Source organism: Nyctereutes procyonoides, unplaced genomic scaffold (assembly GCF_905146905.1).
Source record: "Nyctereutes procyonoides isolate TBG_1078 unplaced genomic scaffold, NYPRO_anot_genome, whole genome shotgun sequence".
NCBI classification, from domain to species: domain Eukaryota; kingdom Metazoa; phylum Chordata; class Mammalia; order Carnivora; family Canidae; genus Nyctereutes; species Nyctereutes procyonoides.
This window is the reverse complement of record NW_026575123.1, coordinates 3,933,835-3,957,784: the sequence shown is the minus strand read 5'-3', so window position 1 is coordinate 3,957,784 and position 23,950 is coordinate 3,933,835. Positions and strand designations below refer to the sequence as shown.

Below are 23,950 nucleotides of genomic sequence, written 5' to 3'. Positions count from 1 at the left end.
TAACAAGTGTGTGGACGAGTCACTTCTCTGGATCTCTATTTCTTCACGGGACTGGTAACCACAAAAGTTCCTTCCAGCTACAAATCTCAAATATTTTATTTGACAGAGAGAGAAAGAGAGTGAGTGAGAGAGCACAAGAAGGGGAAAAGGTAGAGGGAGAGGTAGGACTTGAGATCATGACCTGAGCCAAAGGCAGACACTTAACCACTGAGCCATCCAAGTGCCCCTCTCCATTATTTCTTCAAATGAGCTTTACTTACATGCAGGAGCTTACTGATAAAGTTTGTCATGTATGAGAGACCCATGATAACTATTCACTCCAGATCCCTTTCTACAGTGCCCTTCAAGAGACAACTCTGATGTTTTCTCTTAGCTCACAGCCCCTCCAATCAATAAGCTTCTCCTGTAGCAGCCTCTAAAAGACATGTATGTCTCTTACCGATTGCACTCCCATTCCTTGAAGCTACAAAGGAGAGAAGTACATCACGCAGGCCATCTCCATTCACATCAGCCAATTCCAATGGAGACAGGTCCCCACCTGATAAACACATAAAAAAAAAAAAAAAAAAAAAAAAGCCTGAATTAAGTCACCACAAACCAGTTCTCTGCTCTGGGTTAGAAAGGGAAGAGACACATAGCACAGCTAGCAGCTCTATAAAAACCAGGCAGACTCCCAGTTCCTAAATAAGAACATATACACAATTTCCTCTGCCTGTTCCTCTAAGTACACTTAAATTCCCTGCATATTAGAGAGAAAAAAAATGTAAGACTATTCTAGAAGGTGGAGAGAAGGTAGACTGGCTAGGGATTACAGAGCCTAAAGATGGCAAGGTTATGACTCCCCTGGGTTTTCTTTTGGCCTCATATGTCCCAGACAAGGTGCTGCAGAAGCTGGCAACCCAGAAATGCCAACAGGTACAGCCCAAAAAAGGCCCAAGAAAAGTTGACTCCCCCAGCCAAAGGTCCAAAAAAGGAACATTACAGCAAGACAGAAAGGTTTTAGATGATAAATGTTCTACTCCAACCAAACACCACACAGATAGAACTATGGCCCCACCCCTACTCCCATAACAAAGGCTAAATGGGAGCCTAGATTTCCACCCTTGCCCAGCTATAAAACAGGGTACCCCTCCAACCTCTCAACCAAGGTCATGTCAGAGAAGGCCAGGTGGGGAGTCAGGACTTTCATCCCCGCCTAGGCCCTCTACACATAAGGGAAGCCTAGAATTCCACCCCACCCAGCAGTAATGATGCAGCCTCCCACCCCCGCTAGACTAGTGGTAGCAGAGGCCTAGCAGTGAGCCCAGACTTCCAGCCTGGGCAGTGACAAGGTAAACAGTGCTATCCTGCCCCTCAACAGTGTAGAGTCAGAGGATGCCTGCCAAATTTGGAGAGAACTCATAAGAGGCTGGTGGGAGTAGCTGGTATAACCACTATGGACAATAATTTAACATAAACTACTAGGACCTATGACACACACGCTATGACCTAGCAATATCAGCTGTAAGTTAACGCCCTAGAGAAATTCGTATACACTGCATCATAAGAACCTTAACAGTATTATTTATTTTTTAAAAAATAGAAGCTACCTAAATGTTTATCAACAGTAAAATGGATCAATAAATCATGGGATATTCATATCATGGGAAATGAGACAGTGGTAAAAAGGAATAAACTCTAGTCACAGTGCATCAATTTTGATGAATCTCAAAAAATACTTTTATAAACATGCTAAACAAAAAACAAGTCACAGAAGACTGCTTAATTAAATTTATATAAAATTCAAAGCAGGCAAAATTATTTTACCATATGGTAAAACTTCAACCAAAAGTAAAGAAATAATGACACAAAATTCAGGACAGTAGAACTCTTTGGCAGGAAGAGGTAGCTGGCGAGGAGGGACACATGGGGGTTTCAAAGGTCTTTATAATGGCCCATTTCTTTTTTTTCTTTAAGATTTATTTATTTGAGAGAGAGAGAGGGAGGGAGAGTGAGGGGGAAGGACAGAGGGAGAGAGAAGTCCTGAAGCAGACTCCCCACTGAGCATGGGGCCCAACACAGGGTTCAATCCCATGACCCTGAGATCATGACCTAAGCTGAAATCAGGAGCCTGATGCTTAACCCACTGTGCTACCCAGGTACCCCAATGTCCTATTCCTTAAACTATGTGGTGGATATGTTAACAATTTGTTCCTAGTCTTTATATCATATACAAATATAAGAGCTCACTGAGAGCCATCAAAAAAGGAAGGAAGAGAGGGAGACATATACTATGTCTTGGGAACATATCATAAGTCACATCTACGTCGTTTCACCTTGAGAGAAACAAACAGTGAGAACCCAGAACTCATCAGAAGCTAAATCAACTAGGATCAGGGGAGCGTCAGAGGTAAATCAAGATGATGTTGGGGTCTGGGAGGACTGTAGGGGAGGGACGATTTCTCCTCTACCCCCTTCGGGTTTCTAGCTAGGACAGATAACGAGATAACTGATTAACAATACAGATTAACAAGAGGGAAGCATGCAAAGTTTATTTAATGAGATTTCCTAAGTCCACAGGAGCCCCCACAGAAAGATAAAGGCCTGGAGCAGAAGTGGTGAGGCCTCAGTGCTTCTGTACCTGTTGAATGATGAGCGGCAGCCCTGAAAAGGGAACCAATGGGTTGCAAGGAGACTACAGGAAGATGAGTTATTTTAACAAGGTCTGTTTTAACAGATTCCCCTCAGCCTCAACTCCCAGTCTCTGTTGATAAGAATGTTTCTGTCCTCCTGATATTGGAGGGCATCTTGCACATGGGAGTTTCATCTCCTGCTTCCAGGAAGAATTAAAGGTCAAGGTCAGAGTGCCCTTCCTGAATCTGCTGTTATTCATGTGCCTTCGACTCAAACAATGTGCCAAAGTGACATATTTTCAGGTGTTATGTTCTGAACCCCTTCACCCCAATGAAGTTTATAAAAAACAAAACTGGTCGGCACTGACATCGGAGATGGAATCCCCATTCTTGGACCAGAGCAAGCATTCTAAAGAAACCTGCTCCAGAATGAGACAAAATAGTTAGAACTACTTGGGTGGCACCACCCCAATCATTAGGAGCAAGAAACAAAACTTACTGCAAGAAAGCAAGTCATTTTTTTACTTGAAAAGAAATTATTTTAAAATTCAAACTGGCCAGGCTCCTATAATCGACAAATGCTTGAAGGTCCTACAAAAGCCCTGGCCTCTGGTCTGGCCAGGACTTGAGCCCTACTTTTCTCAGTAAACAGCCTGTCCCACAGCTTTGCTCTCCCATAATACAGTGTTGGCTGCAGTGCAGGGACCCAGCAAACCAATGTTCTGTCCTTCCTGCATCTAATTAAGCCCAACGCCAATAGAAACACAACAGAGCTGTGATCTTCCCAAGTTTCTGGAGCTGTATCAATCTATCTGTTTGTTTTATTTCCAATCTTAACCTCCTACCCACCTCCACACACAGGAAAGAGATGCTATACAACACACATTTATTTGTAAAAACCTGGAGGGAATTTTCAACATAATCAGAAGTTTTACAAGATTACATGTAAACATAAGGTTTTTACAGAATTAGGGAGAGAAATCCTGCAACTCACCTCCCTGGGGGCTCAGGTGGTGGCTCCAAGTGCTGTGCAGATCTCTAGGGGGACAGGGGATCAGAAAAGCACATACGAGCACCAGGATCATGGAGATGACCAAAGTTAGCAGAAAGACAGATGTGCGCACGTAAGACACAATGGAAGAGGTTGTCTTTTGCTCCAGGCCTCCAAGGGGCTCCGAGGGGTACCCCTCTGTGGTGACTTCCGAAAGATGTGGCTTTGCAGCCCCCACGGCCTCAGCATCTGAGTCAGGCTCTGGCACTTCTCCCAGAGGGCTCTTTCCATTTTTGACCCCTCCATTCTTCTGCTGCAAGTTGAGCACAAGATCATCCTCGCTCTCGTCACTATCAGCCTGTGTAAGGGGATCGTACTCCCCTAGGTCTGGGCTCTTTTTCCCTGAAACACAGAAAAGACACAGTGTCAGGGCAAACTAGGAAGGAGAAACCATTACCAACTACATGGCAACTGTGGACACCTAAAAGAACACACAGAAACAAAACAAATTAAGTTTTATAAGTTTTAGATCTTGATGGCCATGGGTAAGGAAAAGAGTGAGAGAAAAAAGAAAATCAGTGTTCTAGAATTATTGCTTTCGTGAGCTTAAGAAAATTAGATACCTTTTTAGTTTGGAAAAAAAAAGTGCCTCTCTTAATTTTTGTGTGAATCTCACTAATGAAAAAGACATGGCTCTTATATCAACCTTCCATATGCCTAATGGGCATGTTTCCTTTGATTTTTCTTAGATCTCTGATGTTCCGATCTTTCTTGGAACTTGCCTAAACCTTAGAATAGTTGTTCTCTATACACTGCTTCTCACAGTTGGATATTTGTGGCTTCCCAATTGTCTCCATGGAAATAACTTAGAAAGTTGAACACTAAACATTACCTGGAGACTTCTTACTAAAAACTCACTTCTGAGCTTCCTATGATTCTAATGCCCTGTCAGTACATGTTTCAGTAAACAGTGTTTACCTTTAAAAATGCTATCCTAAGTATTCTAGGAGGGGAGGGATCAAGCAGGAAGGCAGAGGTAAAGGACTTGTCTCAAAGCTGGCTTACACAACCAGCACCCTGTTTTTACTTAAACACACTTATTTAGGGTGGCTAAGAAGTGAAGATTACAGGAGAACTTAAGCACACCTCCTCCCAAGCCTATCCTTGGCCCTCTCTGCCAGTGACTGAATAATCTTGTGCCTTTTGTTCATGCTATAACCAAGCAAAAATCAAGAAAAAATTTCTGGTTTTGGAAATTATATGGTAAGCAATACTAATATAAACTATATTATTAAATCTTTTATTATGCAGAAATATAAAAAATAAAGCACAACCCAACTAATTAAAAAGGAAAAAAGAAGAATTCTTGATGTCAATCTCTGCCTCTAGTCACTGTTATCTTGGTGATATCACTTCATATATTATGCCTTGTTTACTCAAGACATAAAATGAAGCAATAAAACACTATATGGAAACTAATATGGGAAGTAAAATCTTTAGTGTAAAGCTTCGTGCTGGGTACATAGAAAGTCAATAGATACATAATTAAAAATAAATATTACACGGAAATATTTTATAACATTAAGTATTTTACCAAAAAAAAAAAAAAAAACAGAAGGTACTAAGAAAATTGGCATTCTATTAACTAGAAATTTCTATGTATTTTCCCTTTCAAAGCTATTCATTTTATTCAAAAAATATTGGATTTGATTTTTAAAGGCACAAATTGTTAGAAGGTAGTCCAATTATTAGGAATGTAATTCAAAATAGTACTTCCAGGATATGCCATAAAATCAGTACGGGTTCAAGCTAAGCTCCTATATTTTATATATCTACTCTATGAACCAAATTATTTTATTAATTAGGATACACTGCTCTCTAACTGCCCATATAACTTTAGTTATAATAATTTGCAAACACAACCCCAGACTGCTGTAATAATATTAATCTTAACATTTTTTTAAGTTTTTTTAACTAAAAGAATTAACTGATAGGATCAAAACTGTGGTATATACATCCAGTGGAATATTATCCAGCCTTAAAAAGTAAAGAAATTCTAACTACATGCCACGAGATATTATGCTAAGTGAAATAATCCAATCACGAGAAGAAAAATACTACATGATTCTTATATAACATTTTTATCCAGACTAGTCAAATTCATAGAGACAAAATAGAATGTGGCTTCCGGAGCCTGAGGGTAGGTGTAAATGGAGAGTTGTTATTATTTAATAGGTACAGGTTTCCCTCACTATCCAAAAGTAGAGCATTCCTATCAAACTCCTCCTAAGCTAATATAGTATTATAAAGCAAAGAAGCAAATTAATTTACATGGAAAAATTTCTGAGCTTTCCCAGATCCAAGCAATAACCTCTCCCAGGCCTTTTTGATACCAAAGGACACATCTTGCTAATGGATGCACAGAATAAATGGAGATAAAACACAGAGGCTCACAGACACAGTGTGAGGCTCTGGCGGCTTGAAGCTGAGATGCTGAGTGTGGCTCCAGGGCCAGGAGCTGGGCAGGGCCTCACTGCTGAGGCCTGGGGGGGTAGGCGGTGAGCACTATCTGTAGGAGGACTTGATGCAAAACAAACGCTGAATGCTATTTTCGCTTTTTGCCATTTTTCATAAAAGCAAAAATCCTCTTCTGATTTCTTTAGGTTAGCAAAAACATGTCCTAATGTAGGTCTTTTATACAAGCGAAGTGACATAATGCAAAGTATCAAAAGGCAGGGGCTATCTTTTAGAGTTTCAACTTTGCAAAATGAAAAAGCACTGGAAACTGGTTGCACAACAATGTGAATACCTTTAACGATATTAAACTGTACATTTAAAAATAATTAAGATGGTAAATTTTATGTGTATTTTACAATTTTAAAATTTTTCAATTAAAAAAAAAAGGAATATATCTGAGAAAGAGGAAAACGTAGATGGCTGCCCCAAATCTCTGGGTATGAGGAGGCTGAAGATCACATAATCAAACACCCACCAAGTAGTCACTTAGCATACACCTGAACATAAGCAGTATGAGGGAATTCACAGCTCTCCAATCCAGAAAGCAGTCCCATACACTGATTTAAGAAACTATTTCTGGAGGACACCTGGATGGCTCAGTGGTTGAGCCTCTGCCTTTAGCTCAGGTCATGATCCTGGGGTCCTGGAATCGAGTCCCACATCAGGCTCCCCATAGGGAGCCTGTTTCTCCCTCTGCATATGTCTCTGCCTTTCTCTCTGTCTCTCTCATGAATAAATAAAATCTTTTTTAAAAAATCTATTTCTGGGCATTTGCCAATTATCTGTTCTACCTAGTTCTAATTTCTGGATCTCTCCTCCACATGCAAGTCCTTCAAAACTTGAAGATACCAATCATAAGAAACATATGCTATGGTATTTAAGAATTTAAGTCTTTACAAGCAGACAAAGAGTCAAATCTTGGCTCCATCTCTTATTAACCATGTGACCTCAATTAAATTTGGCTTTAGTAAGCCTAATTCTTCCCATTTCTGAAATAGGATAATTATTTTTCCTACCTCACTGATTGTTTTTGAGGATTAAATAAGAAAACATATGCATGGTCTTTAGTTTCTGGCTTACAGAGGCACTCAATAAATTTCAGCTTCTAGGAGCGCCTGGGTGGTTCAGTCAATTCAGCAAATGACTCTTGATTTCAGCTCAGGTCATGATCTCAGGGTTGTAAATTCAAGCCCCATGTCTAGCTCCACAATGGGCATGGAGCCTGCTTGGGATTCAGAGTCTCTCTCCCTCTCCTTCTGCCCCTCCTGACCCCCTGCTCTTGCACTCTCTCTCTAAAATAAATAAATTTCAGCTTCTGTTACTATTGTTAGCACTATTTCTCCCAATTGCCCACCCAACCTTCTCTTCTCCAGGTTAAATGTTTCCACCTCTTTCAACTCATTACTGGAAGAAGCATTGTTTCACATATCCTCGACAGACATCCTCACAGACATCCTCGACATCCTGTTCACTCTTCTCTGGACACAATATGATATGTCAATGCTTCTTAAAGTATAGTTCTTAGAACTGGATACAATCCCCAGGGTGCAGTCTGACCAGGGCAGGGGAGGGCAGAACTGTGCCCTCCCTAGAACAGAGGGTATACTACAATTCAAGATCTGTAACCCAATATCTTGCCAGCTTCCTTGGCAGTCACACCACACAACTTATTAAATTTGAACTCCCAAGTATTTTCTACACACACTCAAGCCATCTTATGTAATTGTACAATTGAATTTTTAGCATCAAGTGAAAAATTTAGCATAGATACTTTAAATTCAATCTTACTAGTCAGCTGGCACCTTGCAACAACCACACCAGTCTAAAACAAAGTAAAATCATTACTAAAATACTGGCTAACAAAAGTTTAAAGAAAATGCATTTTTACGATATCACACACTATCACAGGCAGAGAACTTGGCTGCATATGCTACAGAAACTAGTAAAATCTTTACTAACTCTAATTTTTTGTAAAATCTTTACTAAAAATAATGTGTAGGGGTGCCTGGGTGGCTCAGTTGATTAAGAATCTGACTCTTGATTTTGTCTCAGGTCATGATCTTAGGGTCCTGTAACCTAATCCTGCATTGGGCTGGGTTCCATGCTCAGCAGGCAGGCTGCTTGAAATTCTGTTCTCTCCCTCTCCCCTTGCCCACCCCCCACTCTCTTTCTCTAAAATAAATAAAGCTTTAAAAAAAAAAGATTATCTGCTTCCAGTTGATGATGGCAAAGGAAGGCATTTCTGTCAGTGTCTTTCCTAAAAACTAGGAAGAGGAGGTAATAAAAATAGGAAAAAAAAAAGAAAGAAAAAGAGCCACATTCTGAAACTACAATTTACGGAAAATTACTGCCAAATGCAGCAAAACTTGTACCCAATTGAAGAAGCACAGTTAAGAGTGGGCACACTGTCTTGAGTCTCCAACCATGAGCACAGTTCACAGAGTTAATAATGACAACAACCATGATGACGATAGCAATGATGGTAACAGAAAAGTACTCTACCTACTATTCTGGGCACTGGTCTAAGCACTTACATGTTAATTCATTTAATCCTCATGACAACCCTGGAAGGGAGGTTTGTTGTTTTTTTTTTTAAGATTTTATTTATTTAAGAGAGAGAACATGAGCAAGGAAGGGGCAGAGGGAGAAGCAGACTCCCCGCTGAGCAGGGAGCCCAATGTAGGGCTGAATCCCAGGACCCCAGGGTCATGACCCAAGCCAAAGACAGACGCTTAACCAACTGAGCCACCCAGGTGCCCCTGGAAAGCAGGTATTATTATTATTATTCCATTGTATCAACAAGAAAATGAAAACATAGAGAAGTAAGTTGCAAAAGATCATAGAACTAGGAAGAAAAAGAGCAAGGATTCAAACTCAGGCAGTTTGATTACAGTCCACAGTCCTAACCAATAAATTATACTACCTCCATCCCTTCTTCCATGGGTATATAGCCAAACCACTATCTCTTGCTTAGAAAATGAAGTCTGGCATCCCAGAGGCATCAATGAGCCCAACTCAACACCACAGAGTCAAAGGGGAGGTAAGATTAAATGAGAAAGGCTTTACAAGAAGCAGGCTGTCAGCATGGCACTTACAAAAAGTAGCTGTAGCACAATCAGTCCTGAAGAGGGGGATCTCTCTCTCTCTCTCTCTGACAGGCTGGGTCCCATTAGATTAAATTCTAGCTTCTAACTGCCCTCACTCACTCCCCTGGCCCTAACCTCTGTCTATATGTCAGCCAAGAGCTAGCTGTAAAACAACTGACCATTAAATATGACTTATAATCAGAAAGAAGCCACCATGAGTACTCATTCTATAAGATACTACAAAGTTCTACAAATATTCAAGAAGGAAGTCACAACAAAACATTGCAAACAAAATCTGCCAAGGAACCAATGCTGGGCAAATGATGCCATGAAATGGAAGAAATAATGACCAGATGCTTCCCTATGGAATCCAAGAAATTAAAGAACAGTTTTTCTCTGAAATAAGAGCTCACGGAAAAAATACAATATTTCCAAGAAGAAATGACAACTCAGTAGCGAAGATCAGAAGTAAACAAGCAGGGCCCAGAAAAACAAAGGAAGAAAATAATAAAACAATTTTAGAAAAGATATGCTTAGCGGGATGAGCAGAGAGCAGATGTGGCTAAAAAGAGTCAGAGACAGAAAGGACAGGCTGGTGAGAAATCAAGCAAAATAAAATGGAACTGACATGGGCTGACAGTTCCAAGCACTTCCTCTGCAAGCACTCTTCCAAACCCTTTTACTATCTTATCTCCACAAATCTGCATAACAACTCTAGATACACTATTATCTCCATTTTCAAGATGAGGTTTGGAAGTTTAAGTAACTGGCCCAGTTTAAGTAATTACTTAAGAGTAAGTAAGCCATAGTGCAAGGATTCAAATCCAGGCAGTCTGGCTTTGAGGGAAGTCTATGCTGTGTGTCTCCCACTGAAAAGATCAAAGCTTTTAAAAAGACTAGGGAGGCATGGACAGAGAGAGCAAAGGTGATCCAGTATGTGCAGAACTGAAGAAGAGAACAGAAAAAAGCTATACCAAAAGTTCCCATAGCATAGCAAGACCTAAAATTGTAAAATAAAGGGTACAAAGGAATCCCAAGAACAACTCCTACAGAACAATCAATATTGAAACACATTGCAGTAAGGATACTGAATGAACTTCAAGGACAAAAAAAAAAAAAAAAAAAGAACCATATGAGCACCCAAGCCAAGGAAAAAGAAATCAAGTCACTAAGGATGGGAACAAAACTCAGGCTAACTTCCCTGCAGTAACATATATTATTAAAAAATAGTATATTGTCCCAGCCATTACAGAAACAAACGTCAGCTTAATTATTCCAGACTGCAAAATCTGATCAGACAACTCTTAAGCAAATATTTTTGCTATCTATTCACAGAAAGAGAAGTGATTGTGAAGTACAAAGCATACTAATTTGCCTAAAACTTTGATCATGCTAAGGAGCTGGACATCAAATCCACACTTCAAAGCCCTGGGCACTTTAGCACTCTTTAATGATTTCAGCCACCACCCACATTTTTAACCAATGAAAGGTTTTGTTTTGTTTTGTTTTTAAGACTGTATTTATTTATCTGAGAGAGAGAAAGAGAGATAGCAAGAGCACAAGCAGGGGGAGGGCCAGAGAGAGGGAGAAGCAGGCTCTGCGATGAGCAGGGAGCCCGATGAGGGGCTTGATCCCAGGACTCTGGGACCAAGACCTGAGCTGAAAGCAGATGCCTAACCAACTGAGCCACCCAGGTGACCCTCAGTGAAAGGTTTTCAAAGAATAAAGGAGAGGATACCACTTTCATAACATATCAATATAAAGGAACTTTCTATAGCTATCACTTTTCCTCTTGGGAAGACTGAGGATGCCTGCTAAATAACATTCCCACAATGGTACAGAGGAAAACAGGAAAGAGATGCAATGTTTAGGAAAATATGCTATAGTATATACTATTATATAATACACACTATACATAGACTATACCATACTCTCTACTGCAACTAAAGATAAATAATTCACCTCATGGATTAGATTATCCAAGAGCATATAATGTTTCCAAATTACACATAATAAAACAAATCATTACAGTAATATTGTGCTCGGATGTTCCCTTCAGTGATTGACCTTCAAACTTTAAAATGGACTAAAAATATATATATACTTAAGATAAGTTGTTCTAAGGGCTGCTTTATGAATGTCACATTGTCCTTCTGTTACTAATTAACCTCATTGTATGCATGTGAACCAAATCTTTTTCCATCTTGAGCTTAGTGGAAGCATATGAGACCACGAAACAGACTCCAAGAAACTGCTCTTTCTTCACAAGGTTGATGACATCTGTCATCAGCTCATGATCACATCAGGCCTTCCTTTGGGTACAAGGTTCATAAACGGGCATTGTGCTAATGAAGGTGATAATAACTGCTAACACTGAATAATTAACATGCGTCAAGGGGAAACAAATATCTTCAGTACATCCGTTTCTTCTACTGAGCCAAATAAGCCTATAAGGTAAATATGTAGTAGAGCATGTGGAATGTAGTGAATGTTCCATAATAACAGTACTGTTACACATGAAGAAACTAACACTTAAAGAGATTAAGTAACTAATCTGGTAAAGATTAGACTTGAACCCAAAGCTGTCTCGTGCTCTTAGCCACTCCATTCTAGTCTGCTTCCTCATACAGAGAAATAGTGAGGATGTCACAGTGGTGAGCATTTTGCAATATATACAAATATCGAATCATTACACTGTACACCTAAAATTAATAGCATATATCAATTAGCCTTCAATTAAAAAAAGAGAGAGAGAAAGGATGTTAACTGAAGAAACATAACACAGTAGCCCACACAGGATAGCAGCCTCACAGTCTCAATTACAGGGTATCCAAAAATTGCTGTAAGAAAGCAACTTCTACCCAATATAAAAGCGAAAAACTGCATTTTGGGCAGTGGGGAGAAAGGGCAAAAGGGAGACAGACAAAAGTAAAACAAAAACAAATTAAAAAAATACAACCCACATCACAGAAAAGAACACATGGCCATTAAGAAGTATCAAACATACCTCTCTGTTCAGGCCCAAGATGCTGTCCAAACACAGGCCCAAGGAACAGACTGTACTTTCCCTACCCTGTCAGCTGACCAAGTTACTGCAACTGAATACTCCAGGGAGGTATAATGCCACAGCCTTAGGATGTGAAAATGAAAAGAGCTCAAGAGTTTCTAATGCGGTTTTCTTGCATTCCTATCCTTAGAGAAGAACAATTATCTATGCCAAGAAAAAAAAATGAATCTAAAAGAAAAAATAAATAAAGCTAAATATGTCTGATATCTCATTACCCCCTTGGGAAGAACATCATCCTACACTAAGGACATAAAAGGTCCTCTTTACCCTGCTGGTAAAGGGACACATCCCCCACTTCATCCCAATGTTACATACGTATTCCAAGATAGATATCATCAATGTTTCTTCCAAAGTTCTAATGAGCCTAGTGGGGAGGGGGAAAAAAGTCTGAGCTCATGAAGTCTGGGGACAGAAATGCAAATTCATATCCAACCCAGTGTCATCCGTGGCACAATGTAGCATACTGGATGCTCCTTGCAAATAAGGTCCCTATGATCCCCTTGCAGCCTCATGCTGCATATCCACCAGACACCTAACTAGCCCTTTCTAATGATGCCAGTGAAAGCAACTGCTTTTCCTACTAACACCTGCTTTTCCCACTATCACCTGGAGCTATCAGCAAATAAATGTTTATAGCTTAATGTTTAAAATTTATTTAGGTAGAACCAGAATATTTTTATTTTTTAAGACTTTATTTACTTATTTGACAGAGAGAGGAGAGCCCGCGTGCACACAAGCAGGGGAGCAGGAAAGGGAGAGGAAGCAGCAGGCTCTCTCCGCTGAGCGGATCCCAGGAGGCTGGGATCACGACCTGAGCCCAAGGCAGACCTTTAACGGACTGGGCTACCCAGGTGCCCCAAGAACCATAACATTTTTAAAGCCTTTACTTTTAAATTTTATTTGGGCAGAATAAATATACTTTTATTAACATAACAAGTTTGTAGCAGCACAGTCTCACTCCGGAGGTCTAAGAGAATAAAAAAAAATTTTTTTAAACTTGGAGCTGCCGCCCAAAGTACTGAATTAGCTCTGAAGTCGTCATCACCACCAGTGCCTCCTAAAAGAATATTCCACAATTCATCTGCAGTTTGCAGGTGCCAAATCATCTCCCTCCTAAACGCTCAGCCTCGATAGCCAGAGGCTGACCAAGTGGAATTAAAAGCCCAAGATCTAGGCTCAAAAGACACCCTCCCTCCCCCCCCCACCCCCCGCGACGTTCTGGTCCAGGCTTTTCCAACGGTCTGCGCGACCTTGGACGAGGCAGTCGGCCGAATAACTCTCGTTTTCCTCTTCTGTCAACCAGAAGGGGTAGGCACCTGCCTCACCTACCTCACCTGAGGTCTCTAAGCCGAGAGGCTGCTCCGCGGGTGGCCCGCTGTCCGGCCGCCCCGGGCCCCCGCGCTCCCAGGGCGCGCCCAGGCCAGGAGCCCGAGCCCCCGCGGGGCGCGGTCCGCAGCTCCTCAGCGAAGGATGCTCCGCTCACCCGCCCTCCCCTGCGGATGGCGGCCACGCGCGCTCCGACGGTCGCCCCCGCCCGCTCGCGGCCACCGGCCCGCGCGCCTCCCGCGGTCCCGCCCTGGAGTCTCCCAGGCTCGCCCCGCGCCCGCGACCCCCGACCGGCCGCGCGCCCGTCTCGCCCCCTGCTGGCGACGGACCCCCAGCCCGCGGGGCTGCCCCGGCTCGCCTCCGTGCGCCTGCAGCCTGCGCTACGGCCGCGGCCAGGCCCCGACCCGCGGCGCCCCGGAGCCTGGCCTCCCAGGCTCCCCGGGCCCGCGCGGGGGGCGGGGTGGTCGCGAGGCTGCGGCTCCTTACCCGGGAGCTTGAGCGCCCTGGACAGCACAGTCGCCATGGCGGAGGCCCCGGTGCGCGTGCGCGCGCGCGCGTCCTGCCGGGAAGTGTAGTTCGCCGCGGGCGGTGCGCGGGGCTGCGACCTGGGAGGTGGGAGCTGCGACCTGGGAGGTGGGAGCTGCGGGCGGAGAGCGGCCCGGGGCGGCCCCGCTGCGGCCCCCGCTGCGGCCCCCGCTGCGGCGTCCGCGCCCACGTGCGCGCTCCCCTCGGAGCAGGTCCGCCGCTCTGACTCTCGGGTTCCTCCTGCTCAGCGAAATGGGGAAATAAGAACTGCCCCGGAGGCTTGCCGAGAGAAAGGAATGAGATAGCAGGTATTAAAGGAGGCGCCGGTTGTGAAATGAGCGTGGGCCTTGGAGTCAGGCAGACGGGACTTGAATGCTGCCTGCATCCCTTACTAGCTGGGCCATCTTGGGCGAGTCCCTTGGTATGACTAAGCTTCAGCCTCATTTTTAAAATGGAGACATTACCTGGTCCACAGGCTCACTGTAAGAATTAAATTAGATAACCTGTTTCAGACACACAGCACACAGCAGGCACCTAGTAAGTGTATTTTTATGTTTCTTGGGTAAAGGGCGAGGAGGTTTCCTAGAGCTCTGAACCTCCTCTTGCTGTGTTCCTAGTTCTTTCCAGGTATCTACTGGGCACTAGTAAGTGTATTTTTATGTTTCTTGGGTAAAGAACCCAAGAGCTCTGAACCTCCTCTTGTTGTGTTCCTAGTTCTTTCCAGGTATCTACTGGACACTACCCTGGAGCTTCCAGTTCGAAGGGTCTAGGAACAGGAACCGACCTGCTTCTTCCCCTCCGGCGCCAAGAGATCAGCATTTTAGTGCAGGAATGCTAAGGATGTTACTTTAGAGCTGGAGTGGGTCTTAGAGGCCCTTTAGTCCAACCTCCTTGTTTCACTAAAGAGAAAGCAGATCTAGAAAGATAATGGGACTTAATGTCAAGCAAAAGTTTTAAGATACCTCTGTCTTGCACTCTGCCTCATTCCCAGGAGAAACCAGTAGGACTACCCTGGGGGTGTAATCCAAGAGACTCTTAAAACCATCCTATCAAATAAAAAAAAAAAAAATCCTATCACACTCTTCCCCCCCCCCCCCCCCGGTGGAAAATATATCAGGGACTCCAACAGGGCACAGAGTCTTGGTACAGGCCACTGAGCTCAGATCCTGACTCTACCATTTCCTAGCTGCCAGATCTAAGGCTGCTTGCTTAATCTCTCTCTCTGCCTCAATTTTCTCATCTGCAGAATGGGGTTGAAATAGCTCCTGTTCCCCAGAGTTGTCCTGGGAATTACATGGATACATGCAAAGCACTTAAGTGCTTTGAATGAATGTTAGAAGGTACCTGGCACCTAGTCCATGTTTTATAAGCCTTAGCTCTTCTTTTTATTAATAATTTATTCATTTTGACAATTTAATAAATAGTAAATTTTATAATAAGGCATTAATAATTTATTCATTTATTCTTCCAACGTTCTATAATACCTAAATTTTTTACTGTTTGTCACCTCTCTGGAGGTATGATTAAGAACCATATTTTACATCTATGTAGGTCATCTTCAGAAGGAGCAGCACTACAAGTCACAGGAAGCCAGTAGTAGCTTGCCTGATATCAGATTAGTTAATTGGAACACATTCTTGAGATATGGAGACTGAGGAAAATAACTTTCAAGTGAGCAGGATGTAGGATAGGTCAGTTTCAGCTGCAGAAGAACAGGAACTTGTGTTTCTGGGTGACTGCAGGGGGCCTGGGACAGCCAGGTTACATAGAAGAGGAAGAAACGCAGAAATCTGTCCCATTTTTCATAGTGAAAAGGTATATTCTTCTTATGTGATGGAAGTAAAATAAAATTGTACAGTTTAAAGTTCGATTAAAATTTTGTTTCACATAGTGTAGCCACCAAAAGCACTGATACACATACATACTTATGTGCAAGCACATAACTACATGTGAGTGTACACACATCCCATAGATATGTCATCTCCAGCCCCTCAGCTTTTTCCATGCTTAATCTTTGTAACATTTTCACTCTTATAATCATCCCAGGTTTACCCAGATGATTTTCAAGGGGAAGCAGCTGCTGAGGACTCCTTGCCTCCCAGCTCCCTAAGTGGCCCTCCTGTTTTTTTCCTTGGCCCTTCCAGAAATCTCCACGTTCCACATTTCTTTTTAAAGATTTTGTTTGAAAAAAAAAAAGAAGAAGATTTTGTTTGTTTATTCATGAGAGATACAGAGAGAGAGAGAGGCAGAGACACAGGCAGAGGGAGAAACAGGCTCCCTGTGGGGAGCCTGATGCTGGACTTGATCCCAGGACCCTGGGATCACGACCTGAACCAAAGGCTCAACCACTGAGCCACCCAGGTGCTCCCACTTTCCACATTTTTTTTTGCATCTTAACACAGGACTTCTGGCTGAGAACGGTGTTTCTCGAATTCAATGTGCTTTTCTTCCAGTGAGAAAACTGGAAAGAAAACTCAAAGAGACCACCAAATGAAATCAGAATCCTTGCCTTTTACATGGAAAAAACCCACAAGTTCCTGTCCAGTTACCTGGCAGCCTGTGAGTTCTTTCACTACTGGAACACCCACTGAGGTCTCTGCAGAAAATGCAAATACTCTGGGCTTCTGAACCTCCCAACTTGGCTTACTTCCCTGAGGAGTAACACAAGGGTGGCTGGGGAGAGCTGCCCACGGAAAGCCTAAGCTGACTGCCGTGCCTGCTATGAAGAGCAGAAATTCTATTTCTAAAAGTCATAAGGGAAGCCAGAAGAGCCCTTTCTTTTTCTAATGTTGGTCTGCAGTGGTAATATTCTTCCCCACCCTTCCAAGTTTTCTAATACTTGATCGAGGGAACTGATATCAGCTGGTTCTGATTACCTTTGTGATCTCCCAAGTGTTGCTCAGAATCCCTAAGCGTCCTACATGGGTTCATGATCAAATCCGGTCATGTAAGGACTTCTGGGTGGCTCAGTGGTTGAGCGTCTGCCTTCGGCCCAGGGTGTGATTCTGGGGTCCAGGGATTGAGTCCTGCATGGGGCTCGCAGCAGGGAGCCTGCTTCTCCCTCTGCCTGTGTCTCTGCCTCTCTCTGTGTGTCTCTCATGAATAAATAAAAGCTTTTTTAAAAAAAAAAAATCTGGTCATCTAATCCGTAACATTCTGTGACTGTTGTCATCACTTCTGCTGGTTCGGACCCTATAACTAGCTTTCACCGCTTCCTCTTGGAAACAGTACCACTGTGTCCACAAGCAGCTACCACCCCTTCCTCTTGGTTACCACTGAGACTTCCAGGCCTCTTGGCCATTTCTACTTCCTTTTAAAACTGCTCCTTCTTCCTCTGTCTCTCCGCAGTCAATGCCACTTTGTATGTTAGCAAAGCTGTTCAGGGCAGGGAAGGTTACCTCTTTCTGTGTTTCTTAATTAGAAAAAATACAAATGCTATGCTGCCTCTTCTTCAGGGTCAAATGCATTGTTTTCATTAAGCAGAACTTTCCATTTTAGTCAATCAGTGCAAGGTTAGTACTCTTAACAAACAACCTCACAGTATCAATGTTTGTTTGTTTGTTAAGATTTTATTTATTCATGAGAGACACAGAGAGAGAGAGGCAGAGACACAGGCAGAGGGAGAAGCAGGCTCCATGCAGGGAGCCCGACATGGGACTGGATCCCAGGTTTCCAGGATCACACCCTGAGCTGAAGGTGGCGCTAAACTGCTGAGCCACCCGGGCTGCCCAATATCAATGGTTTTAGAGGGTAAATGTTCACTTGAGCTCATGTCACAGTTGAAGTGAGAACAGGGATAGGCAGCAATGGGGTTCTATTCCTCCCATTTATTCAGGGTTTCCATCTAGGGCTTCTTTCTTCATCCTTAGGTCCTTGGATTCCTCCGCTGGATGATTTGTATCCCCAGTCATGCAAGAAGTTTCATGTGCCAGGCCTGGAGGTGGTATATGTGACTTCTGCCCACATCTATTTGTCCATAACTCAGACACAGAACATGTATGCCAGGAAGGTATGAGCCCAGGAAGAAAAGGAAACAGTTTAGTGAGCATCCGTTCAGTCTGTGCTATAGTAGATACCCTACATCTTTCTAGGATATAGACCTCAGTTCTTGGTAGTGGGGAGGAGGTTCAATCCTGCTCTATTTAGAATTACCCTTCTCAGGCAACCCACGTGGCTCAGTGGTTTAGCGCCGCCCTCAGCCCAGGGTGTGATTCTGGAGGCCTGGGATCCAGTGCCACGTCGGGCTCCCAGCATGGAGACTGCTTCTCCTTCTGCCTGCGTCTCTGCCTCTCTCTCTCTCTCTCTCTCTCTCTCTCATAAATAAATAAAATCTTAAAAAAAAAAAAAGAATTACCCTTCTCCTCTAGAGGCTAAAGCTTTGTTCCTGAGCTGAGGTTGTCCTGAGTTAAGACTTTCCACTGTGTGTAAGGTGAGCCTCTCCCAGGAGGCTCCTCAAACTCTCCACAGATGGATTTCTGGGGGCTATTCCAACATCTGTCAACAGGGCATGGCCAATCTGAAACCATTGGCAGACCCATATCAGGTTCAGAGTACTACTGTCTGCTACACTGTTGCCGTAGACATTGAATCAGAAAACAATATTAATATTTAAAAAGCAAAAAGAAAAGCAAATAGCAATGAGAGCAAGGAGTTTGAAAAGAGCAAAAGAGGTCCTAAGCAAAGATGATTTTGGGGGTAAATCCAATGTCGAGAGTCTTATGAAATCAGCCTTACATTTGGATCAGGAAGTTCTAAAAGGGTGGGCACATGTGGTATATTTACTTCTTACCACAGATAACTTGATTCTATGATCAGGAGTTGAGTGGCTTATTGTGAAGACAAACAGATTTATGTTCTCAGAGTGTTCTTTAATAAAACACAAGGCTCATCCAGCTTAGATTCATATAGACTTCCAGTCTACAGAACTTACTAGAGTCTAGATTATAAAATGTCCTCTAGGCCCTGAGATTTAAACAGAAGCTTTTTCTTAAGTCTCTGACTGGAACATATATTTAAGAATGACAGTATAATTAAGGACAGACCTGCCCAAGACAACTTGGCTCCCATTCCTCTGGGCCTTCATTTTAGCTTATTCCTATGTGTACCAAAGTACTTGTGGTAGTAAATAGGCCTGCCAACAGTTACCGTTTACTGAGCATTGAACTCCTACAGGAGAGAACATTGTTTTGGATCCTTGCCAACCTTGATCCAAAACTCAGCCCTTCACTGGCTTTCAAAAAAATCCAGAGAACCAAGTATATTGTGATTTGTGTAGTTCTCCTGAAGATTTAAGGGGGGTGAGGGGATGGAGTTACTTACAAGGTACACATGGCATTTTACCAAATATATCTGTTTGCCTATGTCTCTGCCTCTTTCTGTGTCTCATGAATAAATAAATAAAAATCTTTAATAAAATTAAAAAAAAAAGAAACGTTGACATCTGTACCAAGTGCCCTGCTCCTGGAGTCCACATCCTATATCCTTCTCAAGGGGCCATTCTGGCCAGTTCTCTCAGCAGAGCTGAATATAATAAAATAGTGAACAAAACCAGTAAGATCCTTACAATCTATTGGCGAAGATGGACACTAAGCTACTAATGCAAAAATGTATCATTACAAATCATGATACGCACTCAGAAGGAAAAGAAGCTAGTACTATGAGAGAGAACATGAAGGAGAACATTGCAGCGGTGGGGACAGGGCAGGAAATGGCTCTCTGAGAAACTGAGACCTGAAGGAAGCATGGTCAAAGTTGTCTGGGTAAAGGCTGCGTAAAGTCAGAGGGGAACTTGGTTCTAGGGAGAAAACCAGTGCACCTGGAAGACTGTTTCAAAGAGCTAGTGGTGAGAGCGAGAGGGGATAGGAGCCAGGTGGTGCAGAAGACTTGAAGGCCATGGCATTGAAGGACTGACCAAAAAGTGATATGATCTTGTTGGCTGCAATGTGGAGAATAAATTGGAGAAAGGCAAGAAGGCAGACAGAGGGAGCAGGTGTAACAAAGAGGTCATGGTGGATTAAGTTACTGATGCTTAGTCTTTCAGACACAGTGTATGCACAAATTCTGACTTTTTACCTGTCTTCCTATTCTGCTAAGAAAGAAAATATGGATGGTGTTGATTTTTCTCTTATTACACAAACTATTACACAAACCTTACAGAAGTCCTATGTTTTCTCCTGGGAGCCTGACTGTAGATGGGACAGTTTACCTACACCTTGCCTGACATGTGTCTGCCATTGGCAGCCAGCTCACCATGCCACAGGCAGCTTGCATCCATTGGAGCACTGGTCACAGGCTCCCTGGCTCTCTTCCACCCTGAGTGATGCCACTGGGCCATGCGGAAACATTGCCTTAGACAACAGACCATCATGCAATATATGGAAATAAGCTCTTTCCCTCTATATTGAATCTGCCACGAAGAGGAGGTGAACAACCCCATATAAGATATACTATACAAAGCTAGTTCTCCTTAACACACAATTATATTAAATACCATCCATTATTATCATTCCTATATAATTAACACTTTTAGTTTTCCTTATTTGAAGCACATCATTATAATGTAATTTAATGAATAGTGTTAAACCTAAAAATTATTTCTGAAACTTTTGACCTAAAAATTGTCTTAAGTATTTTTCATTATAATCTTATCTAAAGCTCATTTCTTAAGTAGTTTTCATTATAATCTTGTATCTAAGATAATCTAATAAAACTCTGATTACCATTTACTTCTGGCTGGCTTTCTGGGTTTGGTAGAGAGCTTATCTGGTCAAACTGGAGTTTAATATGGCATAGTACTTGATGTGATGCTTAGTTTGTCTCTAGCATGTTCTTTGAGATTTTGAGAGGAGTAATCACACTGGCAGAGCTGAAAGGACATACATCACCACAAACATGCAAAGGCTGTGAAACAAATACATCTACTCTGCCTTTGCCACCACAAATATTTTCATTCATTCTTCTTTTATTTCATTTTCTTTTCAAGAGCTTGTTCTTAAAGAACTAAAAGCTTGGGACGCCTGGGTGGCTCAGTGATTGAGTGTCTGCCTTTGGTTCAGGATGTGATCCTGGAGTCCCAGGATCAAGGATCAAGGAAGGATCAAGTCCCACATCAGGCTTCCTGCATGGAGCCTGCTTCTCTCTCTATGTCTCTGCCTCTCTCTCTCTGTGACTCTCATGAATAAATACATAAAATCTTAAAAAAAAAAAGAGAGAGAGAGAGAACTAAAGGCTCTTAGGGCACCTGGGTGGTGCATTTGATTGAGCATCTGACAATTGGTTTCAACTCAGGTCATGATCTCGAGGTCTTGGGATTGAGCTCCAAGTCGGGCTCCATGCTCAGCATGGAATCTGCTTGAGATTCTCTCTCTCTCTCTCCTGCCCCTCCCACTCGTGTTCTCTCTCTCTCAAACAAAATCTTTCAAAAAATAATAATAAAAAATTTTAAAAGGCTCTGAGAAATTTTCCCAGAATGCTATATAAAGCTGCTCTTTATTTATCCAGTTCATAAAATCACATTCATTTATGTTTCTTCTTTCTTATCATGAGTATTATTCTTTTACATCATAATCTTCCAGACCTGGGAATTTTTATTCTTTCATCTGAGTAATTACTTTTTATTTCCTTACCACAATTTTAAAGACCATAGGTGGGTTGCTTAGGCATGAAATTTTGCATAAAGTCATGTCCTCCTTCCTAACACAGATTGTCTCATTTTATTTCATCTTCTGGGTTAATCTTAGGAATTTGAGTTTTTTTCTTCATCTAGAAGGTCCTGTTTTGTTTGGTTTTTGTTTTCATTTTACCTGGAAGGTTTTGCATGAAACTAATCTTTCCACCACTTCCCCAATCTTTTTTTTTTTAATTTTTATTTATTTATGATAGTCGCACAGAGAGAGAGAGAGAGGCAGAGACACAGGCAGAGGGAGAAGCAGGCTCCATGCACCGGGAGCCCGACGCGGGACTCGATCCCGGGTCTCCAGGATCGCGCCCTGGGCCAAAGGCAGGCGCCAAACCGCTGCGCCACCCAGGGATCCCCCACTTCCCCAATCTTAAAAACTAGTGCTGGTCTTACTTGAGGAGATGTTTTATAATAAGTTGTTATATTTTCCTCTGTCTTTTTTGGGGAGGGGCATTTATTCACCAATGCTCAGATTTCCATATGGAAGGATTTCTGGATCATGGAAGAAGGGAGTTTTCTGATTGGTGAGTTCAGAAGAAAGAGAGCATGCTTAACATAGCTGCTTCCCCTTCGGGACTCATTCATTTATTCATTCATTCATTCATAAATTATTCAGTCAACAAATATTTGAGTGACCATTACTTTCTAGGCCCTATTCTAGATGCTGGGGAGGTAAGATCAAACAAAACAGACAGAACTCCTTGCCCTCTGCTATATGTGTTTGTGGGAGCAGTGAAGTCATCCAGAGAACAAGGTAGATAAATAAATAAAATATATGCTGTGTCAAATGTTGATATATGTTATGTAGAAAAAAAAGAATAGGGAAGGGGAAATGAAGTATGGAAGCTGCAGGCAATGAAGGGAGCAGGGTGCCCAATTTAAAATAGGATAGTTAGAGAACACCTCACTGAGAAGATGATGTTTGAACAAAGATTTAGGGAGGCAGGATAAATAGCAAGTGAAAAGTCTTAAAGGCAGAAGCCTGGCCTGTTTGAGGATTAGCAAAAATGTGGCTGGAAAGGGTGAGTCTAGAGAAAGATCTGTAAGAGATGAGATCAGATATGGCCAAAGCAGAAACAGAGTATGTAGAGTGTATAGTAGGACCAAGTGAAGACCTTTTGGCATTTAGTCTTTGTTAAATAGGAAGCCTTTGAAAGTTTGGGAGCACAGAAGTGTTGGCTTGACTTAGATTTCAGGATTCCTTCGGATCACTTAGCTGTTCTGAGAACAGACTGTGGGGATGGTGGGGGTGGTGAATGCTTTTGGCTACTACAATAATCCCAGTGAGAATTGTAGGGGGAGGTGCTGCCTGGGTGGCTCAGTCAGTTAAGTGTCTGACTCTTGGTTTCAATTCAGGTCATGATCTCATGGGTTGTAGGATCAAACCCCAAGTTAGGCTCTGCACCCAGTGGGGAGTCTGCTTAAAGTTTCCCTCTGTCCCTACTCAGCCCCCCCCCCCGCCCCCGCATCAAATAAATTATTAATTAAGAAAAAAGAATTGACGGTAGTTGACAAGAATGGTAACAGAGGAATTGGGAAGAAGTGGTAAGACTCTTAATTTATTTTAAAGATAGAGCCCATAGGATTTGCTGATGATTGAATGTGAGCTGTGAAAGGAGGAATTAAGGAGACTTTGAGGCTTTTAGCCTGAGCAACTGGAAAAACAGTGAAGGGAAGATAGGGAAGACTAGGATGAAAGGTGAAATCATGGTTTGGTTTGGGCTGTGCCAAATTGGACATCAACTGGACACACAAATGGAAAGGGCATTAGGCAGTGGAATTCAGGGAGAAGTCCTAAATGGAGATGTAAATTTGGGAGTTGTGAGCCCATATTCAAGGAGATCAGCTCAAACAGTGAGTGTGGAGGAGGACAGAGGGAAGAGGGGGAGGGAAGAGTGAGCCCTGAGGCATTTCAACACTCACTGTTCTTGGAGGAGGGGGAAGAACCAGCAAAGCAAACCAGCTATTCAGCCAGTGGGATCAGAGAATAACCAGTAGAATTTGGTGTCCCAGAAGCCAAGAGAAAAACATGTTTTGGGGTGGGAGTATAATGAAGAGTTTGAAATGCTGCAGAGAGACCAAGGAAGAACAGACTAGGAGTGATCTGCCTACTTTCAGAGCATACATTTTGGTCTACTCTCTGCAGTT

At 42.5% G+C, this 23,950-nt stretch overlaps 1 protein-coding gene across 2 annotated transcripts in view; it reads right to left on the bottom strand.

Annotated features, from left to right (window-relative positions):
• Positions 1-14,380, bottom strand: part of FAM234B (family with sequence similarity 234 member B) — a 34,232-nt gene extending 19,852 nt beyond the window's left edge. The window contains exons 1-3 of one of the 2 annotated variants that reach the window (XR_008665955.1): positions 14,086-14,380; positions 3,607-4,005; positions 440-538 (exon numbers count right to left, since the gene is read on the bottom strand). Coding sequence is in view for 1 of the 2 variants with exons in the window: in XM_055336775.1 (XP_055192750.1) it covers positions 440-538; positions 3,607-4,005; positions 14,086-14,122 (535 nt within the window). In the remaining variant the exon portion in view is untranslated. The remainder of the gene's footprint in view (positions 1-439; positions 539-3,606; positions 4,006-14,085) is intronic. The other variant, XM_055336775.1, reaches the window with a different exon arrangement.
• Positions 14,381-23,950: the final 9,570 nt, after the last annotated feature.